This window comes from Bombus huntii, chromosome 16, assembly GCF_024542735.1.
Source record: "Bombus huntii isolate Logan2020A chromosome 16, iyBomHunt1.1, whole genome shotgun sequence".
In the NCBI taxonomy this organism is placed as follows: domain Eukaryota; kingdom Metazoa; phylum Arthropoda; class Insecta; order Hymenoptera; family Apidae; genus Bombus; species Bombus huntii.
The window spans coordinates 4,939,580-4,961,070 of NC_066253.1; the positions used below are offsets into that span (position 1 = coordinate 4,939,580).

Genomic DNA, 21,491 nt, shown 5'->3' on the forward strand with positions numbered 1-21,491 from the left:
AAAATGAATGCACGTGTCTTTAATCCGATCAGTACGTGTGGGGCGAACTGCGACTGTCTGAGCCCTCTTCAAGAGCTAATTTACTGGCTCCCTAAAGTCTGTTTCTCGAAGATGGTCTTTGGAGAAGCGATGCTTAGACCGCCAACGCAACGTGCCAGCTAAGAAAACATACTAAAAAAACAAAAAAAAAAATCCAGGAATATCCTCCTGAAAAAAAACAATTCGATATTTACATCCAATGTTGCAGGAATTTATCTCTTTTCAAATTGATCTAGTCTCGTGCTACGATATTCCAAACAAAAGAACTGGAGAAGAATAGAGTAGTAAGATGCAAAACTGCCACGCTGTATTTCCTGATAATGGTCTAATTTTAGACCGTAGACCTTTAAAGAGCCGATTAACAGATAATAAATTCGTTTAAAAGAAACGCTGTGGAACGACTATGACCACAGATAACTCGATCTTCTAATGTCTATGGTAATTCAATAGCAGTTGCGCCATCCACCTAACAAGCAACGAATACATTCGAGCCAAGAAACGAATGGCGGGTTGAATTCTTTTTCGTGAATCCAAATCTAGTCTGTCGCTGGCAGAAATTCCCCGATCGATCCACTGATTCCTGTAAACATGCCAACTTCTAAAATTATCGTACTTACGACAACAATCGATCTTTTCAATGGACAATGAAATGCGATGAAGTCAGAAACGAATTTATACGTTAGATGTTCGCCCCATCCACGTTTACGAGAATCGAGGACGTCGAGTTGAACAAATGAATCGATAGTTATTTCACGTGTTCCTAATCACTCTGAAATCAGAGGCGAAGTTCAGAACTGTCCTAGTTTTTACGCGGAAATGCCTGCAATTAGAAAAGGCGACAGATTGCCCAGCGTGATCTTGTACGAAGCTCTACCGGAAAATCGAAGAAATATTCTGGATCTGGTTGCTAATAAGAAAGCCATCATCTTTGGAGTCCCTGGGGCTTTCGTTCCAGGATGTTCTAGGGTCCATCTCAGAGGATTTATCGAAAAGTAACTTGTTCGGCATAACTGTTAACTCTCTTGTAATTATTATCGTGACTTTTGACTGTTGCAAAAAGAATTTCAGAACACGAGCGATAATTTCACTTAATTTTGTAATATACAGAAACTTGTTTGCTAATTCAGATCGACAAACCTGAAATTCTTTGGCTTTGAAGAGATAATCTGCGTGTCTGTGAATGATCCATTCGTGATGTCTGCTTGGGGAAATGCCAAAGGAGCAAATGATAAGGTACTGACGTCAATGAATGATAATGACTTTCTAAGATTTGTAGGGGTATTGGCTCCGAAGCTGAAACATAATTTTCTGTATGAAAGTAATAAGAGGGACTTTCACTTAAGTATAGTATAAGATAGAAGATTCGTTGAAATTTAGGTGAGGATGCTGGCAGATCCCACGGCATCATATACCAAAGCCATAGGAATGGACGTGGATATCCCGGAATTGGGAGGCACCAGGAGTAGAAGATACTCCATGGCCACCGTGAATGGCATTGTAAAAGAATTATTCATAGACGCACCCGATGTGAAACTTATGTGCTTACAAACAGATGGTGTTCCTACATATTGTACTTAGCATAGGTGTAGCAGCATAAGAATAAAAGTAGTATTTGCAGTTACTCGCATATTATACAAGAATGTGGATCATTTATCGCAGCATAGAAATACGTAAACATTTTCTTCCTAACGCTAACATTTAATTGTACAATAGAGTTTTAATAAAAAAAGAGGTTGACCTCTTTGTTTCATAACCAGTTAGCTGTGTTTGACAAGTATACTCGTCATCGCTTACTCTTTGCGACACATTTTAAGTACACACTTTTGAAAGAGGTCGCAACAGCTAACTGGTTATATTCGATGCGATCTTCTTCTTCATATTCTTTAATAATATCTGCTATGATTAATGCTAATAATGGTACAATTTCACGAAAACTTTTATCCTTTTTTCTGTGATATGTTGAATCTCATGGTGTACCACATATAAACATATCGGCGTCAATTACCCCTGGTATTAATTATACAAAATAAATCTATTCTGCAAGTTCGAAATTTCCAAGAATTGCTGGAACGCAGAATGTAAATTCTAATATTAGCGAGGATCTGGAAATCAGACGATTTTTTGCTAAAAAATCTATTGTACAATTACATGCTATTGTTAGGAAGAAATTATTTATGTATTCTTTACCTATAATAAATAATCAATATCTTAGTACAATGAGCAATACAGTATTACCACTTCTTTTTGTACGAAGCATACAAATACAGAGATACTGCTGTGTCCGAGTATGAGTAAACTGACAAAGTTCAATTTCCAAAATCATCGGACTTAAAGATTGAAAAATTCCAATTGTTAGATTTACAAAGCTCGAAGTCCAGAAATTTTCTGTTTATTAGTAACCCTATTCCCAATAATTTTCTTTGCAAAATTTCCTTGAACTTCTTGTCTTAAATTCATCGAATATACGTAATATCTTAGAACGACGTTACACAGGTATATAATCAAGGTCACAGATAACCCAAAATAAGCTGTAAACAAGTATCGCTTAGCGCACACAGTACGCAGCGCTCGGCATTCCAATGGAGTCCGGCAATTGATGACTTCCCGCGTGTATACTTTTGCACGTTGTCACAAGTGCAACGTGATTCCATCGTAAACACGCTTCGTCAATTTTCATCCGACAGCGTTGCGAATCAGAACACGCGAGATTATACGCGATTAACGTGGCGTGTTATTCGCCATACACTTCCGTAAATTATTGCGAATTATAAATTTATCTTATCGTAACGGCACGCTCACGCTGATCTGAAAAAAGAAGCAAATTCTTACTGAGCAACAGTTTGTCCTCATCTTTCACGTGTTTCATAAATACAGTAGTAACGTAAAATACATTTACGACGATATTTCTTGTTTATTGATCCTTCATTTTCCGTACATATACGGTCAAGACGTCCGAGATAGTTTTAAGGCTGCTTCTATGCGTAATGCCATGTTACAGCTATTTGACGTTCTTTCGAGTACTAATAAGCAGATACTTGAGCTCAGCAGAATCTGAGAAATACTAACTATTTGACCTATCTCACTGTCGAGGGAAACACTAGAAACACCGCCGCATATCGATTTGAAGCGCGAGATTCCTAGGTGACACACTTTGGGTTACTTTGGATGCTGGACTTAAAGATGCACTCTAACAGTTATAGTAGTTTTGATGAGCTTTCGTACTTCAAAGATTAATATTAATATTAACTTCAGGATTTAAAAGACATTAAACCGTGGGAACCAGATATACAGTGGCTCAGAAAAATATTTTATGTACATATAATGTATATATTTTGAAATGTCATTAGCGCTACAACGAGACAAGATTAATATTGGATGATTAATATTGGAAAAATTAGAAACAGAAATGTATATAGAAGTTACAAAATATTTATTTAAAGCATATACTTCGCAAGAACTACCAAAGTATGTTAACAGTCAATTATTTACCACATTAATAAGACACATATATAATACTATCATATAGTGAAACCATTTTCATTACTATTTATACGTTTAAGACTACTATTCATGCTTTATACTAATTTTTCATTTGAGCGTATATTTGCGATAAAGGTCTTGTACATTTTCAGATTGGTTTCAAATTTTGCTATTATAATTAGGATAGTAGTGTCTCGTTACAGTGCTAATGAAGTTTTAAAAAGTTCTGTACACAGCATAGTATTATTTATATTGTAGGTTCACAGCCTGTTATAAACGAGGTTATCACTGTGCACGTATCCACTATATATATCGTACATATATATATATAAACATTTATACATATCAACACATATACATATACATATACATATACGCAGTACAATGCACATAGTATATACATAAAAAAGTTCTGTAGTAAATGTTCGAATACTTTCGTGAGCCACTGTATCTACACCTCATTATCACTACATGTATTTCAGTATTCCAAATATTCCAGTGTCCACTATTTCAAATATTTTAAATATCCCTATGTTTCCAATATTGAAATATCTCGATCTTCATTATTCTAATATTCTAACATACCAAGATCTCCGATACATTAATTCTCGCATATTCCAATCCAAGTGTCACAGTAGGTTAATAGCATTTCAAGATTCGAAGGACGCGTGCAAAATGCTTACGTAATCCGGACGCGTCGCATCGCAAGCGATGCACCGGTGGTAAACAGTGCGTTGGCCGGGATGATTGCCTGCGTGGGTCATTACAAACTGGGTCAATAGAACGGAATATCTGCTCGGCCAATAAACAATCCCAGTCTTTAGTGACCAATTTATAAATACGGAAAAATTCTTTTCCATGTAAACATTCAAAATATGCTACCTAGTAACTTCATCAGCTTAGAATTAGATCATATACTTGACAAAACACCCGAACTTGCAATTATAGGCGTTCGATGATTTCCATAATCGCTCCTATTTGAACAATATTTTTCTCAATTTCGTTGCACATCTTAGCTGCAAGTATACGATCGCATTTGTTATGCACCAGTGATGTAAATAGAAATTTGCATAACGTGTATGCAAAGCATTATCGGTCGCGTGAGACAAATAATCGCAGTCAAACCAATCTCGAGAAACATCATACAAAGCGGAAACTAAAAATCGGAAGAGGCGTAGCGGCTTGATAAAAAGTTTGACGAGAACAATGCTGTCGCCAGTCAGGTAAAAGTGGTGTTTCATTGAAGAGATCCGAGAGTTCTCGTAGCAGTCTTCTATTTTTAACATCGAACAGCCATGTAATTTCAATGATCGCTCTACCTGTCGGCTATTTACGACTTAAACCGACAATCCATAAACCGTGCTTTTTCTCTAAGCATTCATTACCAAGTATCCGTGATCTTCATTATCAGATGTAGTTGAATTTTGGCTAAAATTACGTAGAAAAATGACAAACACGATATATTTCGTTTGATTTTTCAAGAAAAAGCATAAATGAAATTTAAGAAGAATAAGATAAATATGAAATATTGAAACAGATATGAAATATTAAAAATATACTTAACTCCGTGTTTGATTATATTGACTAAAATATTCAGGTCAATTTTGTTATCCAGTCACTAATAAATTTTCTTTATCAAGAATCTTTCAGTCGTGAAATCGCAACATAGTCACGAGGCATCGCGTTCCGAAAATGATCTAGAGGGAAAATAACGGGAAAATGAGACTTCAGGAACATCAAATTAAGCCTTTCTTGTCACATGCAACCATGATGCAAGGACGCATGAGAGCCATAAGTACTACAACAGCGAGTGTTTCAAAGCCATTTGGATGCAATTGTACGCAGATGAAATAAATCGTGAAGAAGGAGCAAGACTGATAGATCGTAAGCCTAACAGAAACAGAGAATCCAGCGAAGAAGATTCGAAGTAGTAGAGGAAGATACAGAATATTTGTTATTTCGAGAAAAATGTGCAATGGAAAAGTAAGATCTAAGATTCTAAAAATTATATTGGACACGATTTTTAGAATTCTTTAAGCAACTAAATTCCATTTGTCTGAAAAATCAAGACGTCAAAGAAATGAAACGAATGCAAAAAATTAAAAAAATAGAGCGTCAGTTTCGAATTATGAAATCTTAAGTTGTGTAGTCACTTCGAATGGGGAAAAACTGGGTCACTGGTACGGGGCGGCTGATGAAAAATCAGCTGTTAGGCGACTACGTGATCAGCCGCACGTTTTCGACCAAGCAGAAAGGAGGACCCTTCGAAAAGGAGCTTACGTGCCATCAGACGCATAAACTAAATTACATACCGTAATCGGGCTCCTTTTCTTGTTTAACCAATTTTATTAATTACTGGCTCTACTGTGGATTGTTGGATACAGTGAGTGTTACACACAGCACCCCTGCAGAGAAATTAGTATCCAAAAGAATAATCTGGCACACGAAGTTCTGTTCTTTCCGGATAAGAGTTATCTGCCAATTAAGCAAGCCAAGCAGATTCTTCAATTAATTGCAATTACTCATCACAATTTCTGAGAACTAAAATAAACATCGCTTAATTTATCATATTATCAATGTCAAACAACAATTTTCATTCAGATAATTGACTTTATATTATGCAAACGTTTATAGAACAAATTGATGATAAGAATTCCTGTGTAAGTATTTCGAGAGATTCCACGAGGACACAAATTCACAAGGATTTTGTCCTTTATTACACGATAACTAAATAAGATAGACGATGTGAATTATCAAGCATACAAAATCGAATGTTATCGCGTTAGAAGAGATCAGAAACAGCAATGATTGGAACCAGTTATTTACGGCAGTCCATTCAACTAGATAACAGCGAGTGACGTGCGACATGACCCCACTGAGCTCCTTATCAGTTGACGCCTTGATTGTTCTGAGAGAAAAGAGACAGACTACGCGATCCTAATGCATTGTGCCTGGTCGGCCGATGCCTCAGCTAGATCTTCATATATACATACATACATCTATTTCTGTGCTCAGCTATTCGTCTTCGTTCTATTCAAAGATGCAATTTTACGCTTCAATCATTATACTTGCTCTTTTCATTTTCCACTACGTAAATCGCCAAAGGTTTCTTTGATTCGATGGAAAACGATCAACGTCGATGGTACTGTCAATTTTCTAATTTGTATAGCACTGTGCTTTAAAAAAGTCGCTCCGTAAAGACTGATATGAATGGAAAGAAATTTCATCCGAAAATACATTGAAACGATAAAATAGTCCTTAATAATCCCATTTGTGCGGGCATTGTAGCAACATACCTATTTGTGATCTATCAAATTATCATTCATATAATCATCTGTAATGCACAACACATTCGAGCTTTCAAGTAACGCTTCTCAATCATTCCTCCTTCGCTTAAGACATACATTACATCACAGCAGTAGCTAAAATCAATCACATCGGAATCAAGCTGCAGCAGAGCCGATGAAAATACGAGTCTGATCGATAAGAACGGAAGTAGAACGATAAACTTACCGGCACAGAATGCGGAGAACACGTGCACAACAGCGGTGTCCGGGGGGAAGATCGCGTTAAACGCGACTTTGCTTTTCGAGTAGGCGCAGAAGTAGATCGCCCTGGATGGTGCGACTCCTACGAGGTTGGGGCCCAATCCTTTGAACAGGGCACGAGTACCTTCGTTCTTTACGATATACTTGATGCATTGGTATACACCAGGCGCGGAGTGACTATGGGGAGAACCTCCTGGAGAAGAGGACGCGCCAAAGTGAGAGAGAGCAACCAAAGCATGCCTGGAATCAGTATGGTGAACTTCGATTAAATATTAAACATACAAATAAAGTTACATTCATTTTTATTCCGTTCTGCCATCGCAGCTTTTTCAACGATATTTTCATATTTTTCTCGCCTCACAAATTAATCTAACACGTACAGAGTTAAACTACACTACCGACCATAAAGTATTAGGACATCGTTGTATTTATTAAAAATACCCTATCAAATTTTATTATATCTAGTATTTTATATTATATGACACGCATGATACAAATGATGTAAAAAATTAGACTAGACGATAATACAATAAATATAAATTGAAAGCAATGGAAAGTATTTAATTTGTATTAAATATCAGGAGCTGATATTTAATACTTATGGCTAGACTGCGGAAGATTAAAAAATCTACAAAATGCTTATAACATATAAAAATATCCGAAGTATTTAAAGTAAACTTATTTATTTGTAGTAATATTTAATAAACAAAACAAGCATTTAGATTCTATTTCTTTAGGTATATTCATAAATATCTGCATGAATATCTGCAATCTACTTATGGCCAATAGTGTGAATCAATTAATTCTATAAAAAATTGAAAATTAATGTAAAAGTATTGGAAGCTTGAATCCTTGAGAAGAACACACTTGTCAGGATTTCTAGAATCAACAACGCGACGCATATACTTGGTCGAGGCTTTATTTTTAACCAGGCATGCCGCGAATGTAGGAATTAGTTGAACATCGGCGCTGGACCATCTCGGACGTGTTCGGAACACGTTCGAACATCACGTAAATTTAGTTTGCATGCCCCATCTTCTCTAATGTCACAATCATTGTACAATTCAAAATGTCCCGACGAAGTAAACAGGGTTTCAAACGCAATTAGCTAATGTATAACATAGACAGGCATGAGACGAGAAGAAATATGATCCGCTGAAATAACGATAAGCAGGTTTGTTGCTTCGTGAAGGAATCGGTGCTCCGAGTATCAATTCGTGCTCTTCATTTTTCAAACAAATTCGAATTTCGATACTAATCTAAATTTGATCTACATTTTTAAATAATCTAAAAGAACAACAGTCATAAATTGTTTTCGTTATTAGTCTAATTAATTATACAGAGGTATTAATGAAGTTACCTTGTATACCCTCCAGTGCACAGTCTTCTCCTCTGTTCCGGTTTCGGGAAACTTTTGCACGTTACATGACCCGAAGTGAGTTCCTTGTTCACCGGGGGTGGATAGAAGCCGGATGAGGAAGATTGTAAACGCGTTTTAACCACTTCTAAAGGGCAGGTAACTATCGCACCGGTCGTCCCAGCCACTCTGTGAAACAAAAAATCCAATTAATAAGAAATGAATGAAGAGATCAACAGGAAATTGATACGAAAGGTCGATAAATTGAAATAAAGGACAAAATTGTATACGTAAAAAACTATCTTTTCTCAGACATTTCGTCTAATATATGTATGTAACACTACGATGTTAATACGTATGTATATATGATGACAAATTATTTGTAGCATTATTCGATGGAATTATATCACTAAAATATCAATATGTTTGTAAATTGATAATTCATATATTTATTACGCACCAAGCGAAACATATATACTACACCTGTACAAAATTGTCAATCAAACGTAATAAAATGAAACTAATTAAAAACATTTAAAACAGATTAAAAAGTAGAGTTGGCATAGTGTAAATGAGAAAAAAATTTGTAACGCTAATCGTTTGGTCGAAAACTTTCTACTAAGTATGATTGACTTATGTTAACAAGACGTGTTCTACAATTATCAACGTACACTATCATTAGGATGTAAACATATTCCTAAATTTGTAATTCATATGTCACACAACAAACGAGACGTATCGCTTTTAAATACAAAAATTCTTGAATAATCGAATTCAGTTTCGATAAAGTTTAATGAATTCATATACAAAGGCTCAGTGACTTTTAATTAGACAGAACATTTTGAAATCTCATTAGCATTCTAACTAGACACGACTATCGTGACTATATTGGTAAAATTGATAACGGATCTGAAAATGTATATAGAAGCTACAAAATATTTACTTGAAACATATACTTCACAAAGATTTCCGAAATATTTGTAAAGTCAATTACTCACTATATCAATAGGCCACAATATATAGTGAGAACATCGTCAACACTATTTGCTTAAGTCTGCTTATTCATGCTGTTTACTACCTTTCTAATATGCGTACATCTGTAATAAATGTTTTGAGACTTTTACATATATTTACGGATTAGTTTCAAATTTTGTTATTGAAATCATGACAGTCGTGTCTCATTACAATGCTAACGAAACTTCAAAAAGATTCGTATAATGCACATAGTATATTTATAAAAAAAATTCTCTGATAAGTGCTCAAATATTTTCGTAAAAATATTACTGCAAATGGTAGAACGTCTAAGAAACGGTTTGAGAAAGCCATACGTAGATTCGTCGTAAAAACATGTACCCCTCATTGAGAAGCCGGTTATAATGCGTATTATACTAAGCGCGATATTATTTCGATCTAGATAGGAATTTCGATGATATACATCGCAGCGAGACTCAACATAGTCGTGAAAAATTATCTGACACAGGCCGAAAATAACATCGTAGCTTCTAAATTTGAGCGATCAATTACGCATAAGCAAGACATACACGAGCTAGTCTAAGAATGACGTAACAACCGCGAGCCGGCGAACAATGTCGCAGCATTCAACATTACGGAATTCTCCTGAGTCACGTTTCTGTAGAAATTTCTAGGAATGCGCTTGTCCAGAAGCGCACAATATTTTTATAAATTATAGCTACTGCGCAAAACGCATGTACATCTATTTTGTTAATAAATAATTTTCGTCGAAATAGCCGGCGTCAATCTACGACGTAAGTTCCTTATCTTAATTTGTTATTTTGTTATATACAAGTTCCTAATTCTAATCTAAATTCAATGAATGTCGAAATTAATATAAAGGAAAAAGACATGAGAAACCCACCCTCCGGCGACGAGATGTATCGCGGTATCGCGATCCAACATTCTTCCACTTAATCCTGTCACTCTGAGAACATTAACTTCGACAAAAGACAGAACAAAAAATACACTGTCAAGTTCACATGCGAGAAACGCAGAGAAATTGCGTATAATTGCAATGTATTATTCTTTCGATAGTTAACTTGGCTCTTGTCTCGACAATCAAATTAAAAAAGCGCGAACGAAGAACACCACTAATACGTTCAACAGCCCGGCAACAACTGATTGCATTGATCGCAACCGTATGGCGCATCGTTTACCATAGCCTATCACGAAACTAGAGAGGTCGTGACTATCGAATGCTTCGCGATCGAGGTGACATCGAGATTCATATGGCGGGAACTTTGTAATTTGAAAAGAAGAATGTTCAAATTTGTACCCCTTTAGGTAATTAAAATTCTAATAAGAGATCATTCTATAAATCTGAAGGTATCATTAAAGTACATAATTCAGAACAAATATGATGGGTAAGTTGTAAAAGACGTAGATGAAGTTAATGGTGTCTTGAAAGACGAATTGGAACTTTCTGACTTCAAAAGATTATAACTTCGAAATAAATGCCATGAAATACAAAAATTCGAATGCTATTTTGTAAAGAAAAGTCGGTACTTATATGTCACGTAAAAACACATTGCTCAAATTATTAATTAATAACAAAACGCGACAAATTAAAGTGTGGTATTACGAGCAAATATTCTAATAACTTCTATAACTTACTTCCAAAACCAAATGAAACGTATCAAATGTACTTCGAGACGCTGTCAACCTCATCTACATTTTTTACAACCTTCCCATCACATTTACTATAAATGATTGTATTTTTATATCTTATGATTTAGAATGATGTCTTACTAGAATTTTATATCCCTGAAGTAATACAAATTTAGCCGTTCTCCTTTGAATCATTATTTACGAGAGTTTCCACCCTAATGACCTCGATGACCTTCGTTACAGTTACCAAAAGTTTTCACAGGAAGGGAAAATAAAAAATTAGAAAGATTTAAATAAAATGCACACATATCTTTATGTCATAAAAGCAATGTATGGTATGAAAAGTATTAAATAAATATAATACTAAATCTTTCATTGAGTTAAGACTAAGTACATTAAAAAAGTAAAAAAGGTCCAAGAATTAGAGAAAAATACCTCTTAGAATACCTCCTCTGTATGTTCCTTTTCTCTTTCAATCGCTATGTGCATGGCTCTTAAAAATCGACTTAGAGTACACTTTTTTGTTTTCAAATGAAAAGCATGAGCTAAAAATGGTATTTTTCTTAAAACACGTCCACTTAAGTTCACACTCTCTTGACTGAGCTCCATTAATTTAAGACTGTTCTTTGTCTGAAATGTTTCCTCATAGCCCATCTTTTTTAAGCATGATAAATCATAAATTTCTTCTGGTTCCATTAGTTTTGTCTGAAAAAAATGAAAATAGTATATTTGACAGAATAGGAAAACATATATATTTATTTACCCTCATTAATTCTTTAAGACAGGAAGTATAAATTTTGTATATAGCTTGATGCGAAGGAGGTCCAATATATTGCTTCATATCTGTTCTATCGACGAATGCTATGTCAATGGCTTCTGATAAATTGCTAGTTGTTAAAATTAAAATATTTGGATATCGTTTTATTTGGTCTAGTTGCGTTAATAAAGCATTCACTACTCTTATGGAATCAACGGGTTCCGATCCGTTATTACAAGTTCTCCGGGTATGCGCCAGGGATTCTATCTCATCGATCAAGATACAAACTAATGCTTGCGGATTTTCTAAAAGACTTTTTATTTCATTGAATAATTTCATAACCAATTTGCCACTCTGCAAATAGTAATATTTTTAATTTTATTATCTACTAATTAAAAAATTTCCTTAATAAGTTATTGTAATATTACCTCTGAAAACCACTTTGAAAATAAACTATGGCTATTTATCTCAATAAATTCGCCATGTGTAAATCTATTACCTAAACGAATAGCAGCCTTCTGAGCAAGGGCTTTACATAAACTAGTTTTTCCTGTACCTGGTGGCCCATGTAATAGTACCACTTTGTTCCAACTTATGATATTAGTATTAATATTATGATCTGCAAATATCATTGCTGTTTCCACAAAGTGAAGTAGCTAAAAAAGGAACAAAACATTTTCAGGTGTTATGAAAAATTGAGCTAATTATAAGATATTCAACTAACGTTATCCTTTATATTGGAATCAAAATAAAGGCTCTCCCATAAATAATGAAATTCTTGTGATGGTAATATCCAATGGGATGAGGCTGGAAGATTTTCTCCATCATTTTCCATTGTCTCTGTAGCTGCAGACTCTGTGGTTAATCTATATGTATGAAACTTTAGAGTAGCTCCTTGCACTTTCATGTGAGTTCTCTGTAACTATAAAGTTCGTATTACTAACGTTCTTTGTGTATGCAATTAAATTTACTTTCAAATTTTTACCTCTCCATGACTGCAAGTGCATATTATAGAATCAATATGAGTCTGCAAAGTGGAGTTTGTCAGGTCTTTTCCATACATAATGATATCTAAAGCAACATCCTCTAATGCATTTATTTCAGCATATACTAAATTCTCTATTTTTTCTATAGAAAGTGTGCTGAAAGTCAAATATTATTATTTATAATGGATTTAACATTCAAAATATAGCGCACAAAGTTGATAAAAGAATTATATTCCAATTGAAACATAAATTATCGTAATCGTACAAAATCGTTAATTGTAAAAGAGAGAACTACGAAGGTGATACCTGTCGATATTTTGACAGATTTCCACGTGCAAAACATCGGCTCCTTCCATTTTATTTTAGCTTTTTACTTTTCGACACTTTTCCAACACTTTAGGAATTGATTAACAATCTTTTTAATACAGAGCTAAGATCTTAAGAAAAATACCAAACTGCATACTCCAGAACAATCAAAAATTCAAAATGTAATTTGGAACTGATTACGCAGGTGTTTCCAACCAATTGTCAAATATACAGTGATAGAAGAAAAAAGAGAGGAACGGAACAGAAGGAAGTTTAAATCTGATTTTCAGCGAACGAATTTAACGTAAAGGCAAAGAAGAGAGAAAGAGTTTAAAAGAGAGTCCTATGAAGGAGGATGTCATCGTTTTGATGTTACTAACTCCTTTATTAATATTATTAATATTGTTAATACTATTCCCTACCTAATATTTATTCCTTTATTGATATTAAATATAACATATTATTACTCTCTGCGCGCGCTTCTCGGAGTTCCGTAACAGCGCCGTAATGCGGAATCCTCCATCACTAAAAGTCCGATCAGTTGTCAGTCTGGTGTCTTGCGTATGAGTCTGTAAAGTGACATACTATATTTTCAATAAGTGCGATTCCTTTTCTCAATAGTAAAATTTACTTTTTTCATAGAGAATGAAGGCAATAAGGTGTCCTACTGATGAACTTAGCATTACAAATTGTGCTATAATCAATCCAGATGATTTCCCAGATGATGTCAGGTAAAGATATCATCCTATGATTAATTCATTGATTTTGTAGCTATAACAACCAGTATAGATGATATGGTTTTTTGATCGATCCTACTAATTCGGTAAAATCGAATTGGTCAAAAAACCATATCGTCTGATGTGACTGTTATAAGTACCAAATCAATGAATTGGCCCAATTACCGAGTTGGTAACGATCGAAAGCAGTGTTCACACGGTTCTGTACCTTCACCAAAAATCTAACTCTCACGCATATGCTTACTTCCTATTTTTGTTTGTTTATTTTGTTATTTGCAGTCTGACAAAATGGACGTGAATATTTTTTTATTATGAATTTTTCATGGTTTTTCAATATGTCACAAAAAAAGGATCAACGGAAGATATATTCTATTGAAAATGATATATATCAATTGGGTTCCTATCAAATTTTCATGTCTCAATTAAGAAGAGATGAAATAAAATTTTTTAATTATTTTTGTACATGAATATTTGCTTTTGATGATCTGTTAAAAAGCATGGAAGAGATTTAACAAAACAGAACACAACTATGAGACTAAGCATTAGTTTCGAAGAGAAAATGATTGCATGGTTAAGACTAATTTTTAAATTGTTATCATTATATATGATCAAGCAGTCAGATCTAAATCCGTAATTGAATGATTGGATTCAATGATTGGACTTACAATTAAAACAAAGGTGATGTGTTATGTTGATGCAAGTTCTGATCTCTATAATTTATTCATTCATAAAATTCATTTGTTAATTCTCTAGAAGAGTATGGTAAAAAGTGTCTACATATGCATATATTTTCTTATTTTTCGTATTAAATTTATAACTTTGACTTGAAATTCTAAAGTTTCATTATTGTTGAATATATGTAATGATAACAAAGGACTTTTAAAAAATTAAATATAACGATTTTCTTTTTCATCTCTAGGAAAATTTATTTGCTTATCTATTAATTTTATCAAAATCTTCTTTTAACAAATTGTATATTTCTCACCATAATGCTTCTTTTAAATTTTTATCTTTATATGAATCTAATCTTTTATCCCATATAGCGGACCTTTATTCCACCAACGATATCATAAACTCCGCATTTATTTTCGCCATTTTCAACGATTCATACGCACTCTCCTCTATGACTCTTCTATAAGTACGATAAAGAAAATGTATCGGCCGATTCGGTTTTATTGCCGAATCACTTCATACATCGACAAAACCAAATGTCGAATGCGACCGAATCGGTGATTTCATCGTATACACGGATATGAAACATACGTAAGTATATGCTCCTAGACAAAAAAACAATTGAGCCAACAAATGATTGATTCATTATAGTTTGAACAAGCTGTTGTAACAGCATAGTAGTAACTGTAGTAACAGCTATTACATATTATACTGAACCATTAATTCATTTGTTCGGGAGTTGAACATGCGGCGAAAATACAGAAATGTGTGAACGCTGCTTTCGGCTTATATATATATATATATATAATCTATATATATATAATATATAATATAATATATAATAATATTTATATATTTATATAAAATGTAAGGTTTTAAATAATAAAATCGACAAATAAGGCAATAAAAGAATAATAAAATTTATAATTTTAGTTTATTTGACAGATTATATGAAGTTTAACATAATTGTATCTTTTAGGCACATTGAAGTTACCACTGCACCAAATCATCACTTTGTATTTACTATAAAACGACATCATGAAGTACCCAGAGGAACTGTTGGATTTAGTTTACTTCAGAGAAAATGGGCCACTCTTTCCCTTAATCAGGAAATTGAAGTTCGACCATATCATTTTAATCCTACCTCCAGTACAGAATGTTTATGCACTATTGTACTAGAAGCAGACTTTTTGCAAAAAAAATCGTATGTGCATTACATGGAAAATGCAAAGAAAATAGCATATATAATAAAATTTGTAATGATATTTCAGGACTACTTTGGAACCATACAATACTGATGAAATGGCTAAAGATTTTCTATTACAATTTTCGGGGCAGGCATTCACCGTGGGTCAACAACTGGTGTTTCAGTTCAAGGATAAAAGAATGCTTGGCCTCGTAGTTAAAAGTTTGGAAGCTGCTGATATATCTGCTATAAGTTCTGGACAAAATACAGTATCTAAAAAAACTCAAATGGGACGTTGTTTGGGCGACACTGTTATACAGTTTGAAAAGGCAGAAAATTCAAATGTAAACCTTATTGGCAAAGCAAAGGGGAATGTTATTCGCCAATCAATTATCAATCCAGATTGGGACTTTCAAAAAATGGGAATTGGTGGACTGGATAATGAATTCAGTGCTATTTTTCGAAGAGCATTCGCGTCACGAGTTTTTCCGCCAGAAATTGTTACTCAACTGGGTTGTAAGCACGTAAAAGGGATTTTACTTTATGGTCCACCAGGTACAGGTAAAACGTTAATGGCAAGGCAGATAGGAACTATGTTAAATGCTAGAGAACCCAAAATCGTTAATGGCCCTCAGATTTTGGATAAATATGTTGGAGAAAGTGAAGCTAATGTTAGACGATTATTTGCTGATGCTGAAGAAGAGGAGAAGAGGGTATGAAAATATTTTCAACCTTCATTACGTGTTTTACAAATATAAGTTGTAAATATAAATTACATTGTTTAACAAATTTTAGCTTTTTCCGATTTTGCAACATTCAGTAGGTAATTCTTGTAGACTTTTATGTACTAGATATAAATCTGCAAACCATGTTTTGCTAAAATTCGAAGTTTTTAAAAAAATCAATTATGAAAAAAATTGCACATTTTCAACTTTGGAGATGTTTCATGTCTTTTACAGTAAGAACTATCGAATTGCGGTTGGGATAAAAAAATTCTTTAGGCTCACTTAAATAAAATGATATGTATTATTATTGCATTATAAACATTTAAGTGTGTTCAAATAATGATCAAAGCAAAAAAGACCCCTAAAACACCATTTTTTGCTTACATTTCCTAATTTATTTAAAAAACTAAAAGTCTAGGAGAAAGTCTAATACAGGCATATTATAGAGCAGAAATGTTCGCTAAAGAAAGGATCAAGAAAAACTAGAAAACTTTGTTTGATTCCAATATGAAAGCAAAACACGCAGTGGCATTAGTGGTTACTGATAAATAAATTTTCATGTTTAGCTTGGACCAAATAGTGGATTACATATAATTATTTTTGATGAAATTGATGCTATTTGTAAATCTCGAGGGAGTGTTGCTGGAAATACAGGAGTTCATGATACTGTCGTAAATCAGTTGCTCGCAAAAATAGATGGTGTGGAGCAGTTAAATAATATTCTTGTTATTGGTATGACTAACAGACGAGATATGATTGATGAAGCTTTACTACGACCTGGTAGATTAGAGGTATTTTTCTTAATAATATTAAATATTCTTTAGAGATAATGTTTGGAAAACCATTACTATTACTTAATTAAATAAAATTTGTATACATGCAGGTACAAATGGAAATCAGCTTGCCTGATGAACATGGAAGATTCCAAATACTTAATATTCACACATCTAGAATGAAAGATTATAAGAAGATATCACCAGATGTTGATTTAAGAGAACTAGCCACATTAACTAAAAATTTCAGTGGTGCAGAATTAGAAGGTCTAGTTAGAGCTGCACAAAGTACTGCTATGAATAGATTAATTAAAGCTTCTAGTAAGGTAGAAGTAGATCCTGCTGCAATGGAGAAACTTATGGTTTCCAGAACTGATTTTCTTCATGCTTTGGAACATGATGTTAAACCTGTAAGTAATTTAAAAGAAATTCGAGTGTGATTAACAAAGAACTACAATGATTTGTTTTAATGACTTTACTTTATGTTACAGGCATTTGGCACAAGTGCAGAAAAATTAGATCATCTTCTTATACGTGGTATTATTAACTGGGGCAAACCAGTGGCAGAGATTTTATCTGATGGCAATTTATATATTCAAGAGGCACGTTCTGCCGAAGGTTCTGGTCTTGTGTCGGTTTTGTTAGAAGGACCTCCAAATAGTGGAAAAACAGCACTTGCTGCACAAATAGCTAAAAATTCCGATTTTCCGTTTGTCAAAGTATGTACACCAGAAGATATGGTTGGTTTTACAGAATCTGCAAAATGTCTTTTAATTCGAAAGGTAAATATGAACTGAATATTTTCTAATTATAATATAATAAATAATATAAAATATATATTTTTTTGTGTTTAGATATTCGACGATGCTTATCGTTCACAACTCAGTTGTATCCTAGTTGATAATATTGAGCGTTTATTAGATTATGGTTCTATTGGTCCACGATATTCTAACTTGACTTTACAAGCGCTGTTAGTTTTACTGAAGAAACAGCCACCGCGTGGTCGTAAATTATTAGTACTTTGTACTACAAGCCGCAGGTAAAATACTTAACGTTAATGTAACAATACTCCAAAATAATAGTTATATATATTTTTATTAATATAATTACCATATCTTCTCTAGACAAGTTTTAGAGGACATGGAAATGTTATCAGCATTTAGTACAACTCTTCATGTACCTAATTTATCAACTCCTGACCATCTCTTAAGCGTTTTAGAAGAAATGGATCTATTTAATAAAAAAGAAATTGTACATTTACATGCCAAACTTCAAGGAAAACGGTATGTCTATTTTGAACAATTTAACAATATTAATTTTTATTTAAATGTGCGAATATTGAAAGCACGATTTGTATATTTTCTTTCAGAGTATTTATTGGTATAAAGAAGTTGCTATGCTTAATAGACATGGCACGTCAAGTGGAACCAAAATATAGAGTTCCAAAATTCTTATCAAAATTAGAAGAAGAAGGTGGATTGGAGTAATAAGTATCTAAAGCTGTAATTATTTGTGTAGAAATGAATTAGATGTGATTTACGGAATAATATATAATATGTACGTAACAAAGAAATTTGCATTTATATACATACGAAATCTATATTACTTGAAAAAATCGAGTATAATTACGTGAGGTATATATGTATATGTCTTAGAAATACTTACGTAAAGCATTTTAATTGTTTATAAATATGCAAGTACCTTCTACTATACTTTTAGTAGAAATTGTATTTTCTATTATTTTTTTAAACGATTCTGCCAAACATACAGTATTCATAATTTTAGAATTATATAATTTTTATGTACCTCTGTGATAATAATTTGTTTTAAAGCAATTTCACTAATTTAAAAAAATGTAAAATATAAAATGTAAAAAGACAAAGATATAATAGTTAAAAGAATGCAATTTTTTGTTAGATGGTAATAATACTAAATGTTCACAATACATTATTATATAAATTTTTAATTATTGATCTTTTGTGTGAACTTTGAAAGTTTATGCTACACTAGTTATATATGAAACTATATGTCATATCTATGTAGAAATGAAATTTACACATATCTTTACAAAAGATAAACAAAAATGCTTCCCTTAGTTTTAATGTTATCATATTTTACCATAAAATGAGTTTATTCCATATTAGTGGTACGTTTTTTAAACAATTTTTATAATAAGAAGTGTAATTGTTTATTAGCAACGTTTATTACATGTATTATAAACATATATTTTTATGCCTCCATTTATAGGTAATGTATGTATATCCATACAATAATCTAATGTGTACTTATCACTACATCACAGTTTGCTGTAGTTCTAGTTGTAAATGTATGCATATGTTTTAGTATTGATATTTAGTAGCACCTACAGATTAATGCCTCTTTCAGGTGAATAAAACCATTCCAAGAAATATTTATATGCAAATATTTACTTTGCTTACAATTGATAAAAAATATATGAAAAATAGATGGATATGTATTTCCTATGAATTAAACATAAATGAAAATTAGTTTTATTTTAGAGAAATTAGTAAATCTGAAATTACCCTGCATATGATACATAAATCATTTATTTTGTGTAAATTATTTCAATAATTTGATATACGTACATATAATTAAACTGTCTACAAGAAAATCTGTACATTAACATCAAATGTATTATTATGCCTGATAAATATCTAATATGAATCATATTTGTGTTAACATATTGCAATAATAGTATGTATAAATTTATGACATATGTAATATATGTAAAAGTTAAATAAAATCTAGTAGAGTACAGTGATGAAAAATGTTATTAATGTCATCATCTCTTACAATTTACAATAATAATGTTGCTCGCTTGACATTACTCTTATTTTATTTCCACAGTTTTTATATAAATATGGTTATATTACAATTAAAAATTACAAAGTAATTAAGTTAATATATATAATCGTGTGCAATAATTTTTAAGTTTTGTACTAATTGAATCTTAAATATGTGTACATATGTAAGTACATATCAGTGATGTTATCTGTAATAATTTTTCATGCGGGCTTTTAGAAGTTCTGTGACAGGCTCGTTATGAGGCTACTGAGGAAATAAAAATTAAAATATATCATAATGATGGCATCTCTCATCATCAAATATTTTAAATTTGGAGATAAATTAAACTAAACTAAACTAAACTAAATTCAAAGTTTAATGTATTAATAAAAAGAATATTAATAAAACGTTAATATTAATATTAATTTTTAATATTAATAAAAAAATGTTCAATGTATTATGCCATATTGCACGATCATATTCTTTAGAAGATTTATATTATATGAATTCTTAATTTTTTAAGAATTAATTGCATAAAGAATATTCGCATGTCTTTCCAAATGTGTATTTTTCTAAATGAAAGAATTTCATTTTTATTGGGTTGGCAACTATGTGATTGCGTATTTTAAATAAGGAAAATTCAAAATTTTTGCTTAAAAATATAACTTTATTCAATTAGGTATTGTCCGTCTTTTTCGATGACCTTTTGCCATCTTTCAGGCAGTGTCATAATTCCATGTTCATAAAACTTCTGATTTTTGTCAGCAAAAAACCGAATTAAATGTGATTTTACATCATCAGCGTCATTAAAAATTTTACCATTTAAGGAGTTCTGTATGGAACGAAATAAATGGTAATCTGAAGGCGCAAGATCAGGGCTATGTGGTGGATGTGACAACACATTCCAACCTAGTTCCAATAATTTTTGGTGAGTGACCAAAGATGTGTGGGATTTTGAATTATCATGCTGGAAAACAACACCCTTATGATCTGCCAATTCTGGCCGCTTTTCTTGAAGTGCATCGCTCAGTTTGGCGAGTTGTGGAACGTACACGTTTGAATTAATCATTTGGTTTCTTGGTAAAAGTTCAAAGTACAGAATTCCTTTATAATCCCACCAAACTGAAAGCATAATCTTTTTTTGGTGAATCTCAGCTTTTGGTGTCGTCTGGGCTGTATAAACTATCCACCTTTCGTCACCAATAATCAGTCGTTTCAGAAATGGATCAATTTCGTTGCGTTTCAGAAGCGAATCGCAGATGCTAATGCGTTGCTTCAAATGAATTTCATCAAGCTGATGAGGGACCCATAAATCGATTTTCTTGACATAGCCAAGCTGTTTTATTCTTTTTTGAATGCATGTATGCGATACATTGAGCTTCTCTGCAATCTCACGCGTTGTACTATAACGATCTGAATCGAGAATGGCCATGATATGGGTCTCGTCAACTTCAACTGGACGACCAGACCGTTGAGCATTTTTCACTGAAAAATCACC

General features: G+C 32.7%; 3 protein-coding genes and 1 long non-coding RNA gene across 10 annotated transcripts in view; 3 read left to right on the plus strand and 1 right to left on the minus strand.

Moving 5' to 3' along the window:
• The window catches only part of LOC126874660 (mitochondrial carrier protein Rim2), a 19,389-nt gene extending 5,901 nt beyond the window's left edge, over positions 1–13,488 (minus strand). For 2 of the 5 annotated variants that reach the window (XR_007692929.1, XM_050636968.1), the window contains exons 1-3: positions 10,301–10,591; positions 8,428–8,613; positions 7,033–7,307 (exon numbers count right to left, since the gene is read on the minus strand). Coding sequence is in view for 3 of the 5 variants with exons in the window: in XM_050636968.1 (XP_050492925.1) it covers positions 7,033–7,307; positions 8,428–8,613; positions 10,301–10,341 (502 nt within the window). In the remaining 2 variants the exon portion in view is untranslated. Of the gene's footprint in view, positions 1–7,032; positions 7,308–8,427; positions 8,614–9,752; positions 9,912–10,300; positions 10,594–11,481; positions 11,752–11,809; positions 12,158–12,231; positions 12,460–12,527; positions 12,726–12,788; positions 12,946–13,095 lie in introns of those variants that run through there. The other 3 variants (XM_050636965.1, XR_007692930.1, XM_050636969.1) reach the window with 3 other exon arrangements.
• Positions 3–2,738, plus strand: LOC126874671 (peroxiredoxin-5, mitochondrial-like). 2 transcript variants are annotated; one of them, XM_050636989.1, is made up of 3 exons: positions 3–1,031; positions 1,167–1,272; positions 1,417–2,738. In XM_050636989.1, the coding sequence occupies exons 1-3, from the start codon at positions 856–858 to the stop codon at positions 1,615–1,617; spliced, it is 483 nt and encodes a 160-aa protein (XP_050492946.1). In that variant the 5' UTR covers positions 3–855; the 3' UTR covers positions 1,618–2,738. The 2 variants fall into 2 exon arrangements, 1 of the variants encoding a protein (XP_050492946.1); XR_007692931.1 differs by having other exon boundaries at positions 892–1,063; positions 1,167–1,470.
• Positions 10,050–10,515, plus strand: LOC126874681 (uncharacterized). Its single transcript, XR_007692940.1, has 2 exons — positions 10,050–10,190; positions 10,279–10,515. It is a non-coding gene; the product is annotated as an uncharacterized LOC126874681 (long non-coding RNA).
• Positions 13,489–13,616: 128 nt separating the features above from the next.
• LOC126874649 (vesicle-fusing ATPase 1-like) lies at positions 13,617–19,154 on the plus strand. Of its 2 annotated transcripts, XM_050636940.1 has the most exons (10): positions 13,659–13,826; positions 14,876–15,095; positions 15,484–15,708; positions 15,776–16,403; positions 16,982–17,206; positions 17,299–17,598; positions 17,680–17,970; positions 18,043–18,227; positions 18,313–18,471; positions 18,558–19,154. In XM_050636940.1, exons 2-10 carry the CDS (start codon positions 15,085–15,087, stop codon positions 18,673–18,675), a joined length of 2,142 nt encoding a protein of 713 aa, XP_050492897.1. In that variant the 5' UTR covers positions 13,659–13,826; positions 14,876–15,084; the 3' UTR covers positions 18,676–19,154. The 2 variants fall into 2 exon arrangements, with proteins under 2 accessions (XP_050492895.1, XP_050492897.1); XM_050636938.1 differs by lacking the exon at positions 14,876–15,095 and having other exon boundaries at positions 13,617–13,826.
• The last annotated feature ends 2,337 nt before the right edge of the window (positions 19,155–21,491 follow it).